At 37.4% G+C, this 22,696-nt stretch overlaps 1 protein-coding gene across 2 annotated transcripts in view; it reads left to right on the top strand.

The window, feature by feature from the left end:
- sdk (sidekick cell adhesion molecule) overlaps positions 1 to 22,696 on the top strand; it is a 263,671-nt gene that overhangs the window by 216,155 nt on the left and 24,820 nt on the right. For both annotated transcript variants that reach the window (XM_083136801.1, XM_083136800.1), the window contains 6 exons: positions 1,734 to 1,885; positions 3,481 to 3,631; positions 10,897 to 11,077; positions 13,109 to 13,324; positions 20,368 to 20,564; positions 21,972 to 22,168. In XM_083136801.1, coding sequence (XP_082992927.1) covers positions 1,734 to 1,885; positions 3,481 to 3,631; positions 10,897 to 11,077; positions 13,109 to 13,324; positions 20,368 to 20,564; positions 21,972 to 22,168 — 1,094 coding nt within the window. The remainder of the gene's footprint in view (positions 1 to 1,733; positions 1,886 to 3,480; positions 3,632 to 10,896; positions 11,078 to 13,108; positions 13,325 to 20,367; positions 20,565 to 21,971; positions 22,169 to 22,696) is intronic.

Below are 22,696 nucleotides of genomic sequence, written 5' to 3'. Positions count from 1 at the left end.
CTTAGCTTGACACATACTTAATATTTCCTGCTCTATGTTTGAGATGCTCTTCATTACCACTCAGATAATATCAGGGCTTTTAACACTTGTCATCAAGCACCTAACAAAACATTGGATTTCAAATACCTGTTGAAAGTCTGTTTACTCTGGTAGAAATTAAGCAGGAAATGTGAGGAGCATATTGTGCCAAGAACTTTTCATTATTGCAATTATGTCGATATGTTGCATTAATACTTCAAAGAAAATCATTATTTGTGAATGTAAAGTAATCATGATAAAATAGAATAGTACAACTCCCTAATTTTTGAGAAAGGTAGAAATTTTGGTTTAATGGTTGGTTATTTTCCAACATTTTACAACACCCACCATTTTTTTACAGTATTGAGATAAAATAAACACAATAACATTAATTGTGACTTGATTACAGTTGAAATCATTCTTATATTATTTGTTGTGTGCTAAATTGTTGTGTGCTAATGTATATGTACAGTGGAACCCCGATTTTACATTTTCCCACATTATACATTCAATCTTGATGGTCCAAATATAGCAAAATGTTAGAAAATTTTCCTCAATATTACGTTGTCGTGCATTTTAAGTTTTTTCAGCCTAGTACACTGTAAAATGTAAAATGGAAGTTCCACTGTAACTGCACACCAATCTCCAAATAAAAATGGCATGGTACAGTCACAAACACTTCTGTGTTTTTGCAATCTCATTGAAAGTATTTGAGGTTGTTACAACCCGGTGGAGGCACAGGTGGTTCGGATTCCACTTCAAACTGTAGGTCCAGTCCCGATTAGCCTTACTGTGCACAAAGTGGACTTAAAACACCAAATCAAACCAAATGAGGTCGTTAAATCCAAAAGTGTCCGTGACTGTATTCAATTAGCTACACTTCATATTAACTTTTTTATGGTAGAATTTTGCACTGGAATACAAGCTAGTCACGCAAATATCAAATTGATAAAATTATACAATTTTATCATAGAATCGTTCACAACTATATTTGTCACATGATGACTCATGTTTAAAGGTTTATAAGAAATTGTAGTTTTTTGTGTTTATTTGTTTCTAGTTCGATGAACGGGTACAGTGGCCTCGATTATATGTTTTTTTCAGGGAACTACATCTATGGTAACTGAAAATGTGGGAAAATGTAATATCTGGGAAGGAATACTAACATTTATTTCATTGAGGCTGGGGAAAAATTAAATTTATAATGCAGGAAGATGTAAAATTTGGAAACATGTAATCATTGTTCCACTGTATACGGATAATTATAGTTACTGAATTAAAAAAAAATCTTTTGAAATGGGGCGGAACAGTCATGTTAAAATCAGACTTACCCTGTAGCCAGAGAACTAAAACAAACAGCATGACACACATTAAATATTTTCACAATTTGTTTCAAATATGGAGACTGAAAAAAAAACTTTAAAAAAACATTGTCATAATTAAATGTTGTTTATGCTTAAAGCTTCTCTTCTTACATCTGACCATTTCTGTGGTGAATGGAGGCCTTGGGCATATACACCTGAATATGCAGCACTAGAACTTGCACTCTTAGAAAAGGCATGTGCTTGTTGATCTTCAGAGATAAAAAAGAAAACTCAACATAAAATAACACGAAAAGCACAAGCCATCATTGTTAGATTTAATTGAACAGCATGAGCAATTGTGTGTTAATGTGCTATTGTCCATATTAAACAATTGACTTAATCTTATTTCAGTTCCTAGTTTTGGGCCTTTGGATGTCCATGCAAATGCAACCTCGTCAACAACAATTGTAGTCCGCTGGGGCGAGGTTCCCAAGGAGCACCAGAATGGTTTGATTGAAGGATATAAAGTGTTTTATGGTGCCAACACAAGAACACCCTTTAAGGTGAGTTTTTCTTCTTTGCAGACTGTCTTTGTAACTACAGCCATTTTATATTGAACACAAATGATAATTTTTTTTTTTTTTTACATTTGAATGTATTCTTTGCTTTTGACAAATTCACATGGATCAGCCTCCCCCGACATCCTAACCTAACCAAGAAAATTCAAAAAGTTCTAACTAGGCACAGTTTCAAGATAGCAGACCAGGCCCCTTCCTTCCTTAGCCTCCAACCTGATCCATTTCAAACAATATTACATTAACCCCAATGCAAGAAGTGGTGTCTACATGATCACCTGCACTTGTGGAAGCAAGATTTTTTACGGCCAAACAGAAATGTATTCACAAAAACTGAAATATACATTTTGAAGATTGAACATTACTCTTACTTTTCTACATAACATCCATTCACATTTATACATTTGTCCCACCGTGACACTAATTTTTTGATGCCCATGCGGTAGAAATCGTTCGGCTGGACATGTAACCAATGATGCATGGCTGTCATAACTTCTGTGTCGTAGCTGAAGCGTTTGCCAGCAATTTGTTCCTTCAGTGGACCGAACAGGTGAAAGTCTGACAGGGCCAGGTCTGGACTGTATGCTGGATGCTTGAGAATATTCCAATGCCAGGAATTGACCTGAAATTGATCGCAAAGAAAATTTGCATGGGAAAATGAAAAGGGAACTTATAAGTGTGAAATACACACATATCATAAAGTATCAGACATAAGAAGTATATTTTGTAGATTGATGTCCCTCGTGTCTTGCACTGTGGTTGTACGATCTAAGGCATCCTGCATTGGGTTTTGGCTACAGGATGCATGCAGGTTCGAGTCTCCTGGGGGGAGCATAACAACTTTTCCTTAGATTTCGGCCTGTGTATGGGACCAGTGGCCACCCACCATCATGAGAAAATTGGAGAGCTACAAATGAGTACCGAAACTCAGTCCTGAAATCCTACAACTGGGGGTTTGTCGTGCTGACCACATGTCAATGCCGTAACTGGTTGGATGATATCCCACCTTGACAGATGGTAATGAGGCATGGGCTGTTATGCACAGGTTATTATCTCTTGTTTATTTCTTTCAGTGACTGAAGTATTGATATATATCATTATTTTCCTCTCATATTTAAATCATGTAGGAAATAATGTTAATCAGACCCTGCAGAGATTGGCTCTGGGGTTTACCCAGCCTCTAACAAATCGGTACCTGGGGGCAACTTTGGAGAGTAAATGTGGCTAGGGCATGGTGCAGATCGCATCACCTCCACAAATTGCTGAGATTGTGAATGTATGGGACCCTAGCTCTACATTCCCAATAAGCCTTCACAGTATGCTAAAATGTGCAGGCAGTCTCTTTACTTTTTATTTTTATTTTACAGAAGAATAATTTCCAGTGACTTTTTCAAGCAGCTCTGAATCTATGTTTATAAATACATATGTTGCAAATTATAATGTATTATCCAGACAAGCTGTAATACAGTTTCTAAGCCAAATATATGTGTATGATTCGTTTGGCATTTTGTTTCATTGTGTTTGATCACTCAATCGTATAAATTATTTTGTTCTTCTAAAGTATGAATATTTTTGTTTTCCAGTACAAAGACATTCCAAGCAACTCAACATTTACAACCACTTTAACTGAGCTGCGCAAGTATGTACAGTATCACATCCAGGTGTTGGCTTACACTCGTCTAGGGGATGGAGTTCTCAGTACCCCTCCAGTTAGGGTACAAACTTTTGAAGATGGTAAGTTTATTAATTTTTACAAGTATACCAAGTTACAGTGTTTTCATAAAAGAGCAAAGGAATTGGAAATATGATTTGACTTTGGTTGCAATATATTAAACTGTCTTCTTACACAAATATATAATAATTTGATTTGTCCATTTCATTGTGAAAAATTCTTTATTCACCTGTAGTAATTTTTCTAAATAAAAACATGAAATTATTATGTCATGGCAACTATTTTTTTTTCGTGAGAATGCAGGACTGGTACTAAAATTCAAAATATACAAATAGAAGAGGATACTTTATGGTATTGAACAATGTATGAACAAGGCAGGTCATGTGTACCAGGGATTAGTAAGGAAGGAAAATAATAAAAAAAAGTTTTGTTCTATATGTGTGTATTAGTCACAAGGCTACATTGTCAGTACAAAAACAAAAGAGGTACAAACAAAGTGCCTAATGTACCCTCTCAGTAGTTGACGAGAGTGTCCACAACACACTGCCAATAATGTTGGAGACTATTTCCCACATGTGAGTGGCGTCGAATACCATCCACTGCATCAGGTATGAGTCAGGACATCTCCGTTTCACTGCAATGGCAATTTTCTCTTAGTCCGAAACAATCTCCCACATGTACTGACAATGTATCCATGTGACTATAGAATGAAACTTTTTTTTCAATTTCCTACTAAGCCCTGGTGCACATGATCTACATTGTTCATTTTTTCCATTTGTATATTCATATTTGAATTTTTGCATTCTTGCAAAAAGAAATTAATTGCCATGACGTATTTGTGTAAGAAGTGAATTCAACCTTGTTACATTCATGAGAGTAAAAAGTATAAGATCAAGATCAAAGAAAGAAATGCATTAGTTGGAATAACACCAAAAAAAAATCCATAACATGTGATGGAAATATTATGTTCTTATAAACAATATTATTGAAGGCACTAATATTGGCAGTAGTTATATGGGATGAAAGTAACAGTGTAACCAACTCTTTCCCTAATTTCCACTTAAATATTCCATACATAAAGATTTTCTTGCTGTTAATAAACAATATTATACTCTTCAGACAAAGATGAAGCATTTTCTAGCCAATAAAAGTACCAAGAGGGTACATTCTTTCATATGTAATTGGATATGTCAGTGACAAAGTGTAGAACTCTTGCACCAACATTGTAGGATAGAATATTGACTGTAGAAGTTCTTCTAATGTTGGACCAACTGTGTTTCATATGCTATCCAGCAGGGGTGCCCATCCCCCCCCCCCCCCAAGGCCAATGGTGCATCCCTCCCAAAAATCATGACATGCATCCCCCCAAATCATATCATTCACACCCTCAAACCAAATCGTAATCCCCACAAAGTATTTAATTACGACAGCGTGTCTACTGAAAGTAACTCTTATCTTAGCTTTACTGAACACTATACTTGATCTGCCCTTCCTACCTAAACAGGGGGCCCATCACTCAAGACCACCCCTAAAATCGTTCATCATAATGCCCCCAAAATAGTTTGGATGAATTCGTAGTAATTGATGTCTATTTGAATGAAATACCATGTTAAACTGTCCATATTTTTTAATTGTTCGATTTTCGAAAAACTTAAAGCTAGTACATTGATTGGTTAAATGTAGTAAATTAAATTATGTAAATATGCATAAAACTAGTGTTTGTGGGTGTGTTTATGAAACTCACAATTTGAATATTTAACACAAATTGTTACACAACTTAAGATAAAGATAGAAAATTCAACCTTGGCAAACCAAATATCATGCTCCAGCCAAATGCTGGATTCAATTATTGTTTCACGAGACCCCTAGCTAGAAATTCTTAAGTTCAGGGTTATTATATTATATAGTTTCTCTTTCAAAGACCTCACCATCCTACCAGCCACTTCTTGGGGTAAATATAATTATTTTAGTAACCCACAACAATAATGACATGGATTTTATCTTCAGTGCAAATTTAACTTTTTAAAGTAAAATTTTCCTGTGCCAAGAAGTTAGAATTGATATATTTTTGTTCCCAATGATGCACCTGCTTTAAATTAAGCAGTATACCAACACTAAGCTTCATGAATATCGCTTATGTCTTGTAATGCAGCTATAGTATAAAACTTCACGTTCACCTAAGTAAAGCACCAAACACGCATCCTCGCAACACATCACTGCGAGCAAAGCGAGCAAGAAAATGTTTACATCCATTTCTTAGGATCCAGAGATATTTTGTCTTTTCCATCTTCTCTTTTGGCACGTTTGGGGTCGAAAACGTGTGGATACCATATCGCTAAATACAGTCTCCAAAATTTAATGTTCGAACTCTTTCTCTCTCTCCACTACAGAAATCCCTTGACAATCTAAGATTTAACATTTAAATTCAATAGCTTCTCAATCCTACCACCAAAATTCCCATGCCAATTTTAGACTTACTGTTGATATTGAAGAGTGTGTATTGCCTCCTCCAGAATTTCCGCAAGTCTAAGACAATGATAATAGACAAGAATTGGATACCCCCTCAATTTATTGCTCAATCCCCCCCCCCTAACTAAAATACCTGCCATAATTTAAGACCTAGAGTTGGATACTGTCTCCCCGAATGTTTAAATTATAATCCCCCCAGGAACCCACGGGTCAATTAAGGTCTAATATGTAAGAGTTGGATATCTCCCCCCCCCTCCTCGGTAATACCCTTAAACACTTTTTTTTCTTCTTCTAATGGATTAAATATGGTGCATTTTAGATGTAAAATTTTTACATATGTTTTGGAAGAATGTATAAATGTTGAATTTTATATTATTTGAAGGGAAAAAATCCCCCCAAAAATCTCGATGGCACAGCTTGTGCCATAATCCCCCCCTGTGGGCACCCCTGCTATCCAGCATTTGTAAATATATATATATATATACGAGGGAGAATCAAATGAAAACCGCAATTAAATTTTTTCCACTATTTTAATGCAGGGATAATGTTTAATTGTACATTATTTTTCTGTATAGTTCCCTCCCAGTTCAATGCACTTACGCCATCGGATAGGTAGTGCTTCGATACCGCGTGAGAATTTTTTTTTCGGTTGACTGTGTAGCCACTCGTGCACCGCCGATTGGATGTCTTCATCAAACTTGAACCTCTGCCCTCCAAGGTGCTCCTTTAATGGACCAAAGATGTGGAAATCAGATGGTGCCAAATCTGGTGAGTATGGCGGATGTGGTAGACAGTTGAAGCGAAGGTCATCGATGGTTTTCATGGTTGCACGGGCAGAATGAGGACGGGCGTTATCATGTTGAAGCATAACACCTGCACTCAGCAATCCCCTTCGCTTTGTGCGTATCGCTGGCCTCAAATGGTTCTTGAGAAGGTCGGTGTAGGCGGCACTAATCACTGTCGTACGTGGGGGCACGTAGTGTTCCAGAATATGACCTTTCTTATCCCAGAATAAAGTCAGCATGACTTTCCCTGCAGAGGGCTGGCTGCGAAATTTCTTTGGTTTCAGCGAAGACGAATGTCGCCATTCTTTGCTTGCACGTTTTGTCTCCGGTTGAAAATGGTGCACCAAACTTTCACCCCCGGTGACAATATGAGCTAGAAAATCCTCACCCTCCTCTTCATAACGCCTCAGCAGCTCTTGACATGCGTCAACCCGACGGACTTTCAGTTCCTGCGTCAGCTGTCGAGGAATCCACTTGGCGGACACCTTTCTGTAGTGGAGTTCGTCATGCACTATGTGTTGTACTGAACCGAAGCTCATATTCAGCAAGGAAGCCATTTCAGGCAGGGTGACATGCCGGTTTTCGTGAATAAGCCGATCTGCTGCGGCTATGGACTCCTCTGTCACAACTCGCTGAGCCTGACCCGAAAGGAGAGCATCAGTCAATAAAGTTGTACCTTCTGCGAATTTCTTGCACCAATCGTAGACTTGCCGCTGTGACAGACAGGCGTCCCCATACTTCGTCTGCATTTTCCGATGAATATCAACCGGTTTCACACCTTCACTCCATAAAAATCTAATAACTCCACGCTGTTCCTGCTTGGTGCAACTGCGTAGTGGTGCTGTCATCTTGAATCAGCTGTTACTCACATCCAACCCCACCTACCGACCCTGCTTCGTACTACCAGCTCGGAAAGATGTCAAGGACTGTGTCTGCAAATTTCCAAACCCCTAGAAAGACAAAAATATTTTTAATGGCACTTTTGCGGTTTTCATTTGATTCTCCCTCGTATATGTATGCAGTAAATTCACATGCACATGTGTAGTGAAGTTTTAGCTTAAGAAGAGCCTTGAATGTTGTTTAGATCTGGGGATTTTGTTTACTTTGTAATTAAATATGAATGCCATTTCTGCATCAAAGACTACATCTAGTCTCAATTAACCTATCTGTGCAAAAAGTATACTTAAAACACATTTTATCAAGATATACAGGGTGGTGTACAAGTCAAGAAAGAATTTCAACGTTTAATAACATTATTTATTCATTATTGTTATTGCTTTTATGGTATAATATTTTATAAAGTTTGGAGAAAAGTTTACAATATTTATGGAAAACCACATTGCCCAAATCCTTTCATTTTCAGCTTCATGCAGAAACAATATTTTGGAACCCTTAGAAAAGAAATTAAAGAAAGTTATTGACGTGTTAGTAACACAGCAAGAAAGCAGAGCAGTTAAGAACAGTGAACAAGTAGTAGACCTCATAAAAGGACTTAAGTTAAATGAGATGAAGACGACAATGTTTAGCTTAGACGTGAAAAGTATGTTCCCGAGCATCAAGAGGGGACACGTTTTGGACATTATTAAAAAGAGAATGGGACAAGAAATTATAGGAGAATGGGATAGTGAAAGGGTAGTGAAGGCGCTGGAAACCATTTGGAATAACGGTTACAGTATAATGGGAGATAAAATAATGTTAATGAGTGAAGGACTAAATATAGGTTCCAGTCTAAGCCCAGCATTGACTGAATTGGTTATGAATGAATGGGAAAAGAAAGTGATAGAAAAGGGAGGTGACAAAATGATTCTGTTTTGCAGATATGTGGACGACTGTTTTGGCATATGGAAGGGAACGAAGAGGCAGCTTGACATTTTTGCCAAAGAAATTCAAGATGAAGAAAGAGGGATATTATTGGAACTTGAAATAGAAGAAGAAGACAAGTTAAGCTATCTAGATATATTGATGAAAAGGAAAAGAGGACAAGAAATTGAAACCGCTTGGCATCAGAAGAAGTGTGCAGCAGGGGTATTCTGCCACAAAAGAAGTGATGTAAGTGAGGTGACAAAAATAAATTTTATAAAGAATATGGAGGACAGAATCAAGAAAATATGCATGAAAGAATGTGAAAAAGAAGGCAAAATAAATAGCCTATGGAAACAGCTGGAAAAGAATGGCTATGAGAAGCAGGATAGACTGGACATAAACAGAAGAAGTAAGAAAACGGGCAGGGGAGAATTGGAAGAGAAAGAAAAAGAGGAGAGAAGGTTTGGAATAAGGAGTATGGGGAAGACCACAGAAAAGATATGCAAAGTGCTTAGGAAAGCAGGAATTAAAACTTACAGGAAGGGAGGGAGAAGCATCTTAGGAATAGCGAGGAATGCTAACAAGAAAAAGGAAAACAGAGAAGAGGAAGAAGAAGGGATTATCTACGAAGTAAAATGTAAAGAATGTCAGAGTGTGTACATAGGAGAAACGAAAAAAAGGCTGAAAGACAGGTTGAAACAACATAGGGATGATGTACGACTTAAGAGAGAGAGAAATGCAATATTTAAACACACGAGAGAAACAGGACATGACATAGAGTGGGATGAGGCTAAGCAAATAGGAAGGGAGAAGAGAATGCTAGTGAGAAAATGGAAGGAAGCCAAGGAAATAGAGAAGAAAGGCGAAGAAGACACAATGAACTGGAATGGGGGACTGAAGTTAAACAAAGAATGGAAGAAGATGTTGGAAAGAGTGGAAAGGACAAGAGAAAAAGAGGAGAGGAGAAGGAAGAAAAATGAAGGGAAAAGAGCGTGAGATTAAAAAGTCCAACCACATTCTATATGGAAGTAATTGTGTTTAGCCTTTTAGGTGAAAGTAAAGTTGGAAAGTGAAAGTCATCTACTAGAAAGTTCCAAACAACTTTCTAAATAGTCTGGAGGGAGTAATGTTTGTGTATATATATTACCCTTCTTGTTGTATCTGGTTACTTTTGTACTTGATACAGAGTCTGAAGAAGACCTTGCTAGAAGGTTGAAACGTTACGTTAGTTTATGTTTTTAATAAAATAAATTACTGCCTTGGTCAGCATATTTAGTTTTTCATGCTCTGTAAGACAGCAAATGCACAGCACCTTAATGTCTGTTTGGATAGTGTTCTTCAACTGTTAAGAGTATGTGGAGCTTGTTGACATACACATTTTCCTTCAGATAACCTCATGGAAACACTCTTTGAGCCACCAGGTCTGGAGACCTAAGTGGCCAGTTTATCATGTCCTTGTGAAATTATTCTCTAACCAACTGAAAACTGATTTTCAAAATAAAAATGTACAATTCTTTGCTTGTTGCTCAGTGTTGAATTTCTCTGGGTAAATTTCTCATATCGGGCAAACGGATTTCTTCAAATTTACAAGAGAAATTACTTACTGAATGCAGTTTCTTTATACTTGTGGAAGTGAGAATGGTGAGTGGGGCTATGCATATTTTTTCGAAGCCAATTTTTAACTATTGTAACCTATACGTGACCCTACCTAACCTAACCTTACTGGAAATGGTTTGTGGGGCTATGTATGAATGGTTCGTGGGGCTATGCGTCAATGGTTTGTGGGGCTATGTAGGTATTTTTAAGTGCAGTGGGGTGGAAACTGCATGCCAAGTGTAGTGAAACTGTGACCGCCATTTAGCGTGTTGTTCTCAATGCAGAATACGTAAGTACGAATATTCAAATTAAATGAACTAGCAAATTTCAGCCGTTTGTCCGATACGAGAAATTTACCTCTCTCTGTATTAAATTGCCAAGATATTCCCTCCCAAACTTGAACAGCGTAAAATTTGAAAAATAACAAAGCAGAAAAGTTGTTAGAATTTTAAATCCCTTTGTGACATATTGTCCACCCTGTATGTATATTCCATCATCACTGCTGTATGCAAATTAATAAGGTATGTGGATTAAAATTGTGAAAAATAATGTAGATACAAAAGAAGTTTGTTTTAACAATTGTCTGTGATTTCTTTATTATATGTAACTTTATCGTAGCTCCAAATGTCTTTTTTGCAAAGATTAAACATTGTATTCCTTTCTTTCTTCCAAAGTACCTGGGTCTCCATCAAACGTGTCGTTCCCTGATGTCTCGTTGACATCTGCCAGAATCATTTGGGATGTGCCAGAGGATCCCAATGGAGCAATTCTTGCGTACAAAGTGGAGTACCAGCTGGATGGGAGTAAAGTCCAACCTTTTGCCAAAGAATTCCCTCCATCGGACAGGACCTACACGTAAGTTTGATAACTAGAAAGCCAAGAAGTACTTTAAAGTATTTGGATTAAATGAGGCTCTGCATTATCTCCCATGAAAATATGGACTAGGTTAGGCTCAATGTTCAGTTCTGTTTCTGCATTCAGTTATGAGGTCAGGGATACAGAGTGTTTCTGTGATTTGCAGATGAGGTTTGTTTTTTTCCTTGTGTATGATATGCTAACAGTCATAGGTGTAACTTGGCGGGGGCAAGGTGCGCACTTGCTCCCCCAAAATTTTCAGGTTTGTTAAAATTTACAAGTTAAGGATACTTTTGTTAACATGTAAGCTAAGCAATAAATGAAGGGACTCTGTGTAAAACATGGTAAGTGACATTTTGGTCATTTCTGAGTTCATTAAGAAAAAGGTTATTAGAAGCTATACTATAGATAAATTGTTTTTATGTTGTGTTTATTAATTTCAGAAGGCCTCACTGAGACCAATGCAAATTGTATGACATGACAATTTCAGTGAAAATTGAAGGATGGTACATTTTACTTTGTAACTCAAAAATGACCAAAATGTCACTTACCATATTTTACACCTTTTCAAATAATAATATTAGTGATTTAGCAAATAATCCTGGCCACTATTTTTATAGGATGAAAAACTTTTCGACTCTACCCCCCCCCCCAAAGTTAAGCCTCAAGTTCGTACTCCCCCCCCCCCCCCAAGTAAAGTCCCAAGTTACGCCGATGCTAACAGTCACCATTACAGACTTGAGTACGCAGTATTTCAGAAAAAAATATTACAGCATTTATTTTGCAACATGTAATGAAGCATATTGGTTGACTGGTAAACTTGCATGTACAGTGTACATGTTTTTGTTACCCGATTTGACATTTTCACACAATATATTTCCATCCATAAGTTTTTACACCTTGGTTCCCTGAAAAATGTAAAAATCGAGGTTCCACTGAATTTCTGCTGGAGTGAATTTTTTTAAATGATTGTCTTTCAACAACTGTTTCTGTAATGAAATATGATAGATTTTTCCCCAGTTCTTTTAATTTCAACAGGACTCAAGTTTCCAAATATATTCCTTTATTCCATACGACATCCACTGATACTAATATGAATTCTTGAAAATTGTAACTGTTCAAAGTAGGTTCATATTGGTATTTCATTGTAACTTCATTGTAGCAATCTACCAGAATTTTGCTTTAAACTATTCATAATTAATTGCACATGAGATAATCACAAAATCCATTTCTCTGCATGATGTCGCACAAATAATGAAAATTATGCATTTTGCAAAATTTTCATAATATTTAGATTCTGCAATAGTTGTGTGACATTTTTGTGGACTCCAAGGGAGTTTTCAGACTGAAGTGACAAGCAACATGGAAGTTCCGTACTGAAGCGACAAGCGATACAGGACCCTCCAGTCTGCAAGAAAGCATTCACAGTGCATGCGCAAACAAGACAAGGTGACACAATGCAGTGTTGAGAAAATGGCCCAGCCTGAGAGACATGCAAGAAGTGACATGTGTAGCTTCAGTTCGAAAAGTTCCATTTATTTCTGAACATTGGTTCCCAAGTGACACTTGCCACTTGGTCTGAAAGTTCCTGAAGAGACCCTTGTACCCTAGAAAAATATCAGCGATTAAATTCCAGCCAATACTTTCTGATACCAAGCCCTAGTTTTTGTGCTTACAATTAATGTTTATTTTCAAGAGTTGTTATTTCAAATAAAAAATTGCCTTCTGTAGTGTAAAATTATCAAAAATGAATTTTCAAATTAAGATTTTTATTTCCATTCTCAGTATGAAGAGGGGTGTAAGTAGTGACCGACATTGTAATACAGTGGAGCCTCGATTTTGACGTTTTTTAGGGATGAAGCTGAAAGAACTTAAAATGCAGGAAAATGTAACATTGAGAAAAATTTGCTATCATGGGAACATCAAGACTGAATGTATAATGTGGGAATTGAGCCCCATTGGTATAAATTATGAATTTTTCATCTAAGAAATGCATGCAAATTTGTTCCATTTCTCATCTTCTTTTTCCAGATTCACGGACATGCATGGTGAACAATATTACAAGTTTTCAGTGACTGCTCAGACGAGGCTTGGATGGGGCAAAACAGCCCATGCACTCGTGTACACAACCAACAACCGGTCACCACCAGAACCACCCTCGGTGCCCCAGATAAGTAGAAGTCAGGTCCAATCGCATCAGATAACTTTCAACTGGACCCCTGGAAGGGATGGATTTGCTCCATTAAGGTAACATTATTTATTTCTGAGAAGGATTATGTGATTTATTAATAATGAATAGTAAAATCAGGGTGGCTACTCACTGGGAATTCCTTCAATTCTGGGAATTATGCTTGAATTATTGGCTCCGGGAATTCTGCGTGAATATTTCTCCGTAGTGATGAAAAATTGCAACTTTTATTAATACAAATCACATTTAATTCATTTATATTTATAATTCCCTGGGCCAAGGGTTTCACAGTTTAGCTTTTATTTTTATCAAAGAAAAGAAAGCTGCGTTGAAAATGAAACCGAATTCTCTCAATCCGTTAACTTTGTTAGTGTCCTTTGCAGAAAAATCTATCAGGCAGACAGGAGATTGTTGCAAAATTAGATATCTTGAAGTTTATTAGGTAAATTTGAGTTTGAGTTATTGTACAATTAACATTTTTTCATATGTTAGTGTGTCCCATTACATTTGTGACTTGTGTTTGTAAATGTATTTCGATTCTGAGTATGTGAAATGGCAAATGTAAACTCGTCACCTTGAATTAAATATTTAAATATATATATACACACTGTTTAATTTAATTGAGTTAGAATTTTTGGATACATTGGAATCACACAGACCCCTTTATATTGTTAATTTATTTTTTGTGTGTATGTGTGTGAGTGGTGAGAGGTGGTAATGTTGAAATAGAGAAAACATCTGCTTGTACCCTTGAATTTTTGGATTTTCACCTTGAAAACTGGGAATTATACTTGAATTTTATCATAATCCTAGAGTGGCCACCCTGCAAATACACTTACTACCAGAATTTAACATTCGCTATCCTTTATGCATAAGTGCATTATACATGCTTACCTCTTCTTAATACTATGCACCATAGCACTGCAAAACAGTTGTCAGTAAAAGAGAAAGTTGGAAGTAGTGATGTGAATTGTTAGTCTATCGGTATTGGCAAATACAGGAAAACCTCGTTAATACGATATTGGTTAATACGAAGTACCCTTTAATCCGAAGTTCTTCCCATTTCCCAACCGATAAGATAGGATTTATAATGTATTTCAGTACAGATAAATAGAAATACGGATAATTTTTAATACGAAGTTGTTTACAAGACCCTTCCGCAAAACTGGTTTTGCTTAATTTGAAGTAGGCACCTGCGTAAGTCGACAAGAGAAGATCGAATGTGGAGAGAGCTTGGACGTTATTTTAACTTGACCTTGACATGTTTCCTTGTTCTAAGAGCTGCTGACAACTCGAGGGAAGCAGTCGGAAATGCCCGCTGGACATTGACATTCTTTGTCAATGTGCATGGCAGGAATATTCCCCGCTGAATGCGCCACCTTGGAAATATTCACCAGTGCTAGATGAGAAATGTGAGATAAGATCGCAGGAATGTTCCAAAATACAAGATGCGTGGCACCTGGAAGTCTCACCCATCTGTCTAGCTCTGAGCTCGAGTTACAGCAATTTCCCGTGAGCGAGCAACTTTTGGCCTGGTAGCCGACAACTTCCGGTAACCACTTTCATTAAAAGCGTGTTCTTTGTGCCCTGTAGAACTTAATAAAAAAAGGGAAACTGTTACAGATAATCAAAGCCTCATAGGCCAACTAAATATCATCAACCCGTTTAATGCGTTGTCATCTAGGTTTCCCGCAAAAGTTGACGTCGATCTTACGTATGTTGCAACTCCAGTTTCCCGCTTCATACATTTCCCAACGGTGCCGGTCATAAAATTTGCCAAAACAGTGTTTTGTTGTCTGAGTGACTTCTCCCCTTTTTCTATCTGCAAACAGGGGGGGGGGGGGGAGAGGGATCCATTGCTAATTGTTTCGACCACGATTTTCTTGCTCGTGTGCACACACGGGCTCCTTTCCTTTGGCGTCTGAAAAAAAGCAACCAGTTCTGAATACCTTCTTCAAAACGAACAAAAACCGCAGGATAAGTAAAAGAAAAGTGACCCCCTCCCTTCTCCTACAACAGCTCATTATCCGCCACTGGTGTGCATGGTAATGTGATAATTGCAGAATTCAGGTCCCTCTTTCTTGTTTGAATGCAACTGTCTGGAAAGGAAATATTGCCCGTATTATTGTCTGTTGCATGGTAAAAGGTAATGCAAGGATAATTTTTCTTTTTCACACTGCTGATAAAAGTTCGGTCTTGGACAACTGCGTTATCTTTAAAATGCCGATGATTTCCCTTCTGCCACCTGCTGCTCTAACTTCCAGCGGGTCTCATTGTGTTTACGCTGCAGCTGGCACCAGTGTTTAGTCTAGCGTCTGGAAAGTTGTGGCTTGCCGATAACTGCAATGACTCATCCAGTAATGCTCAATGTAGGAATACGAGACGAAAAGTTTTGGCGGAGCGAGGGTTTGACCTCCAGAATACTCCTGAAACCTACAATAAATTATCGATAAATCTGAAAATACGCAAGTTTCGTAAAGCTTGTTTTTAGTTCATTTTATGCTGATGAGCTAAGCGGGACTAAATATACAGTTTAAAGTGGGATCCAAACCAGAGTGGTTATCGAGTGGGGCACTGTTTAATGTGTCCTAGGATACACATTCGGTGCAAACATTGCAAGTTGTGTGTTTACTTTTTCAGTGGATTACAATGCAAGTTGAGGAAGAGTTTGAACTGATCCCTGCAAAGGGGAAAAGGGGGGGGGGGATATGAAGTTAACTGAAGCAAAGAATATGTTACTTTTTTTAGGATGTGTTTTAGACAGCCGAACCAGAACGAAATGTACAGACCCGATTTTTTTTTTTTTCTGTAACGGATAATGTTCTAGTGAACACACATAACATCCAATATTCATTCTGTCTGATTATCTCCCGTCTCTTGCTCGCGCCAGTGGGACTATTGTCAAGATTCTTCCGAGTTTCACTTCTTGCAATAAACGAGATTGTTTTCCTTTCCGTAGGTCTCCGTGCAAACGGGTTTCTTATGAACTAAAATTGTGAGAATTTCGTGGAAGAGCAACGACTTTGCACAATTAAAAGAAAATACCGTTTTTTAAAATACTTTTTGCCACAACATGCATCCCGTGCATAACTGGTTGTATAACTAGGCAGGATAAATGGTGTTAACCCTCACCTTGGAATCTTTGTGTCCACGTAAGCTCCGTATTCTCATTTTGTGTAACATTTTTTACACTTTCTTTAAAACGTGCAATATTATTATATAGTACATATAAAGTTTATTTTCTGACCTACCACCAAGTGCAAAACATCCTTTGTGGGGGTAATTTATACTCTACTTTATTTACACCTGAAAACAGGCGCCATCTTGAAAAGTTTGGATAACTCGAAGTCGTTTAATACGAAGTTGACATTTTTTGGTCCCTTGAACTTCGTATTAATGAGGTTTTCCTGTATAGACATTTTGGTGTATTGGTAAAATTACAGGTATTTTTTACTGATTCAATATATCTATGATTAACCTGTAATTTTGTGCCAAATTCTGTCATTTTCATATTCTTTTTATGATTATAAACATATAATTCATATTGGTTTATTAATGTAAATGTCTAAATATGCAGTTTCTTTTCAGAAGCAGAACCCATTGTAATCACTAGTTATATGCATTAATTAAGAAGGGTAATGAGCAATTTGATGTTTTTAATGGATCATTTCCATCTTTACATTGGATTGGTAGAATATCAATGATTGGTATCATAAATGTTATATTTGTAACTTAATGGTTATGACGGTTTGTAGTCATAATTTCCTTGGTGATGAAACGTGAGCCAGCTGCAGTAATATTCTGATGGTTGGAAAACTAACCTAACCTGTAAAGATTGCTTGTCCGTGCTGTGATTGCATACGTAACTCGGAGAAATTCCCGAGAGAGGGCAGCTGCTTACGGGGATAAATTGAGCTGGAAGCCAAAGTTACAAATTTAACCGCTAGAGATCGCTCTTTGTGTTAATTTAAAAAGGGAACAAATACTAGTTGATTTAGTATTAAACATTATTAAACTTTGTGTAGAAATTTCAGTTTATTCATTAGAAACTTAACTACCATCAAATATTTATTATTAAATTCGCGTGAATATTTTTTAATCTATTTGTCGCTCGATGAGGGACATTTTGACTAATCAGTTAGAAACAGTAGTGTTCGGAAACTCGGAGGCGGAAGTGATAAAAAAAAAAGGGAAAAGGGGACATCAAATATCTAATATTCTAATAATAAGGTTTTAAAGATTGGATATAAGTATTTGTTAATTATGCCTTAACACACACGCACGCACTCCTGTCGTAGTTAGAAACCTGTGGATGTTAAAGTGATTTAAGTGTGAACGTGTGATAGTGTTTGGTCATCAGGTGTTCGGAAACTGCGTCAGGCGTGGAGGAAACAATGAACGCACCCGAAAAAATGGAGGTAAAAGTTGTTGGTCGACAAGAAAACGGCGCAACAGAATTGGGTGATTTGGCACGGTAATGATCGAAAAAGGAGATCGAAAAAGTACTCGTGACCATCAAAATGGGAATCCAGATGGATTGTGGTGATTTAAGCAGTGAGTAACGACTGCAAGGACTGTGAAAGGTGACAGAGGAGAGTCCGCCCACGAGGTAAGGCCTTTGTTTTTCCAAGTGCAACGACGATCGAAAAGAGGAATCGACGTCGGGTGAAATTACTTTCATGTTTGTCGCGACGAAAGAATATAAAATAAACGCCACGTACTATTACTAATTATAGTACTAACTGTCAATCGTGTCATTCACGATACTGGTACGCATTATTAAGTTCAAATCCAGACGTGCATGTGGCTCAACGGAAGCCGCCATATTGACCAGAGAAAGGATATCCTTCGTCGAGGAAATTCACTTCAAGTAGATCGAAATTAAACTACGTATAAAATGTTCCGCAGTGAGTAACTGAAGAATCGGAACAGAAATCAGTATCATTTTGTTCGTACGTTAAAGTGACGTCACACATGCATTTCTTCGCGTTGTTCGAGCACGAACAATTGGCACCAAAGCTGTTGGGTTAGGGTAATGTCTAGTGCACGGACAGTTCAGATATAAATAGCTATTAAAAGGAACAATTGACTTTGGATACATATTGAAACCCACTTTCACGTGATATGAGGTCATTTGTAATTTTCAGTTTGTGCGTGTATTGTGTAGTTAAGCTAGGTGCACCAGCTGGTCGGTCAGAACATAAAAATATGTTTGACATTTAAATATAACTTCAGTCTATTTATGAAAAAGAGGTACCTCAGGTGTTCTTTCTTTTGATGTCATTAGTACGTTAAAATTAACGTCATAGTTGTTAAGTCGAGAATTAATTACACGCAAATTGTTTATTCGTTATCAAAAGTCTGTCACTTAAAATAATTGCAACATTTGGTGTAAACTCGCATTCGTCACTAATTTGAATAAAGTATTGAACGTTCCTGTGATTTAGATTTCACCCAGATACACATGAATGATGTCTAGTTTGTAAGTAGTGAATGTTTACTAACTATGAAACCTCTTTCAGGTGAGAGAGATGTCAGAATGTTTGTTTGGCATTAGGGACATGTATCCAGCGTGATATGGAACTTGTTATAATTCGTAAACCAAAAGTGTGTTGGTGAATTGACATATTCACGTCTTGCCACAAATTGATTTCTCAGATTTGTCAAGCATAACACAGGGAAAGGGCGCGAGTGCCAAGTAAGGGATTTTTAGTAACTACTTTGCGTTACTGCTTAATACAGGATGTTTTCCATCAGATTGGCTAATTTCTGAATTTCTTATTTTTCATTTTAAATCAGAGTCAATTTGAAACTTGGTTGTACTATTTCTTTCTAGCAAGGATTGACTTATTGAGACCAAACAATTGTCGCCGGCGCGACCGTTCGGTAATTCTATGATGTGAGAGGGAATTGATAGTGAGAAAGTTAAGTGGTTGGAATCTTGGATGTGGTAGATGTGGATGTGATAAGTAATCTCACAGAATAGATAGGCTTAGGCAACCCCGCTCAAGCGGACCGTATCATATAGTATTGGTCCATCGTAAGTAAAAAGTAAGATAAAAAAATGCTATGTTTCACTTTTAGTCTTTTTCTTAACATTGTTGGCTCAAATTACATTGCAGTTATATATATATTTGTGTACAAAGTGTCTCAAAAGTCACGCACTATAGACCAAATCACATATCTTCAGTATGTCCTCCGTGGAGTCTCACACAGGTCTGTAAGCAAAATTGCAGGTTGTTGAGCACATGAGGATGCATAATCCATGGTATAGCATTTGTCCTCAGTCCAGGTGTGGACGTGAGCCAGAACGTGAATATCTATTCTGTACTCCATGGTGCTAGAATGGCAGGTGTAATATGATTGCAACACTGCTAGGATTTAAACTTTAGGCAGTAAGACACACTGTTTAATGAAGGTCATTGTGTGACAACAGAGATGACTTAGGAACATTGTGCTGATGAACAGGAAAGTCACAAAGACACAAATGATGGTTCGTTACAGAAGCATGCCAAAAGAAAACCTTCATTGATCTGTAGCATGGATGGGATATTTCAGGCTGCCTGTGTACTCAAATAAAATGGATGTTCAGCATATTGTTTTCTATTGAATTCTTCATGGTATTTTCAAGTAATTTTACTTTGAAATTCAATATCTATTTGCAGTACAGAAATAGCATTGTTCTGTAAATTATTTTTTGGTCAAGTTTCATTTACTACTACACAATTGCGATGATTAAGGGGGCGAGGAAGGGCAGTTGTCCCTCTACTTTTCGCCACTTTTGCCCCCGTACTATGCTGAAACTTATCTATAAAGGGAAATAAACTGTCTTTTGCCGCCCCAGTTTTGGAACCCAATCACCGCCACTCCTACTACAGTTGCCTTGCATGTAGAAACTTCAATACCACATCATAGGCATTTCTTAGGATGATTCTGTGCACAACAATCCCAGAAAATTTTATAACATTTCACTTTATTGGTAACAGAAAAATGAAATGTATAAATCAAAATATGTAAATTCAGGGACCCTAGATCCATAAAGTTATGTGTTTTGAATAGTGTAGGGTTTTTGAAGTGTTGCTTAGTGTATTTTCTCTCTTAGATATTACACAGTTCAACAGTCAGAAGATTCAGGTCCATGGAAAACCATCCCTCAACGAGTGGACCCTCAAGCAACATCCTACACAGCTGAAAATCTGAAGCCTTTCACGCATTACAAGTTCCGTATCCAGGCCACAAATGACAAAGGGCCAAGTGGCTGGAGCAAGGAGTCTGTTGATGTCAGGACTTTACCTGCAGGTGAGATTTTCTTCCTTGGCTCTATGTTGTGGCACCATCAGTTGGCTTTGTAAATTGGAAAATTTGTATGGAAGCTACGTAAAAAAAGTCAAGTAACATACACTTTTTTGAATATATATGGATTTTTTTTTACTTTGGACTGAGCCGATACTATTATCCAGTGGCAGCTTGTGACTTTTCACAGATGCGTGCTACAGGTAGATGTTGTTCCTTGCATTTACAATTATCTCCTCCCCTTCCCCCCACACATGTACACACTCACTTGGAGCCGCTAGTGTACGCTGGTTTTTTTCCCGAGGGGTCTGGAATAGCTGCTTTCTACTTACAGCCGGAATAAACTATAAAATATTTTGCAATCACCGGTTTAAACCTTCATTTTAAAAGTTATTCAAAGACAAAAATGGTAATTGGAGATCATTTTAAGGGGTGTTTGCATTTAATACTGTTTTTTGTTTCAGAGTTCTTTGCTGCTTTCATCCGAAACTCAAAATTTGGAGATGGGATGTAGCCCCCATCAATTCCCAACCTCTCATACACCACTGCTTGGAACAACAAAGCACAACTGTCCTTTACAATGACTGCTCCATATGCCATGCTCATGACCATGAACCGTGCGAAAAAAATTTGTGTCTGATTCTGTAAAGCTATCCGCAAACTTTCTTCTCATACTGAGATGACAACACTTACCGTGCTGTGAATCTGTGTAGCATGCTAGCAGACGGATTTCCCGAGCTGATTGGCTCAGACCCTACCTCCCCCGCAGAACCGAGGGGCATTCGGCCAGATTCAGCACGCTGCGAGGTGGCAAAAAAGTGCTATGAAGCCAATAGCACGGTATTCGTTGTAGCTTAACAGTGTGCGGAAAATACATAGCGCCCTGCAAATTTTTGAGCCTCTTAACGTGAGAAGTTTCATTTCACTTCAGTGTTTTATTAAACTTCTTTAATCTATGTAATGTGTCCTTTTCTTTCTTTTCATTTTAGTAAATTGAGTAACGTGCTATAGCATGGTAGCACGTATTAAGCAGCCGCCACTGCTATTAACAATTCCCACTGTTACTGATTCTTGAAAAAGTGTTACAACCAGTCCAGAGAACTTAGGATTTTTGGTCTACTAAATTTTATCTTTGTTCTCTAGTTGTTTCTGAGTAACCAGTACAAGCTACCTTCATATGATGTGTGAGAGTGTGCACATCACAAGTTCATAATTCACAAGTCCCTAAGTTCACTAGATTTAGTTTAGCTTGAATAGCTTCGGAAATATCTCAATAATAAATAACCAGATGACCTTTGTGTCACACCAACATATCAAATCTTCTGACACATCAAGGTGAACAGTTGCCTTCTATTGTCTTAAAATAACTATAAAGTACAAACAGTATAATTTAATAAACAACCTCACTTTCAGCACCAAGCAAAGCTGTTACTGGAGTGAAAGTCGTTCCTATCACAACCACAAGTGTCAGAGTCCATTGGGAGCCAATCGATGAAGAGCACTGGAGCGGAGACCATCAGACAGGAGGCTACCGAATTGTATTTCAACCTGTCTCAGATTTCCCAACAGCACTTCAGGCAACCCCAAAGAAGGACATACGTGGAATTCAGGTATTTGCTAGTTTTTATGCATGTAAGGTATTGATCAGCTGATATGTAAAGATCTATAAGAAATCACATCAAAAATATTATTGCATAGCATATAGTTACAACAGTTGTAAGGATAAATATTGAACATTAATTTTCAGAATGTATATCTGAAAAATTATTCTTCTTGCATGATTTGATGTGCATAAATGGTAAATTTTGTGTAAATATTACATCTTTGTAGAAGACTGATATATCTCGTAGTGTTGTGATGTATGTTCACAATAAGTACTTAATATTTAAAAGCAAAACATCTTCGTTAAGCAGACCACTTGTATCTTGTTTTGCATAACATCCAGTAGCCACATTTATTCAGTTCTACTTATGGTAAAGGAAACATATAATACACTAATATATGTGAATAATATAACAATGATATGTCTGAACTTCTGATGAATGTCTTCTTCAGGTATCAGGGTGGCTACTCACTGGGAATTCATTGATTCCAAGAATTATTTCTGAATTATTGGTTCCCGGAATTATGCGTGAATT

Source organism: Lepisma saccharinum, chromosome 15 (assembly GCF_977018435.1).
Source record: "Lepisma saccharinum chromosome 15, izLepSacc3.1, whole genome shotgun sequence".
In the NCBI taxonomy this organism is placed as follows: domain Eukaryota; kingdom Metazoa; phylum Arthropoda; class Insecta; order Zygentoma; family Lepismatidae; genus Lepisma; species Lepisma saccharinum.
Note: the sequence above shows the minus strand (reverse complement) of the source record. Positions and strands in the feature narration are given on the sequence as shown.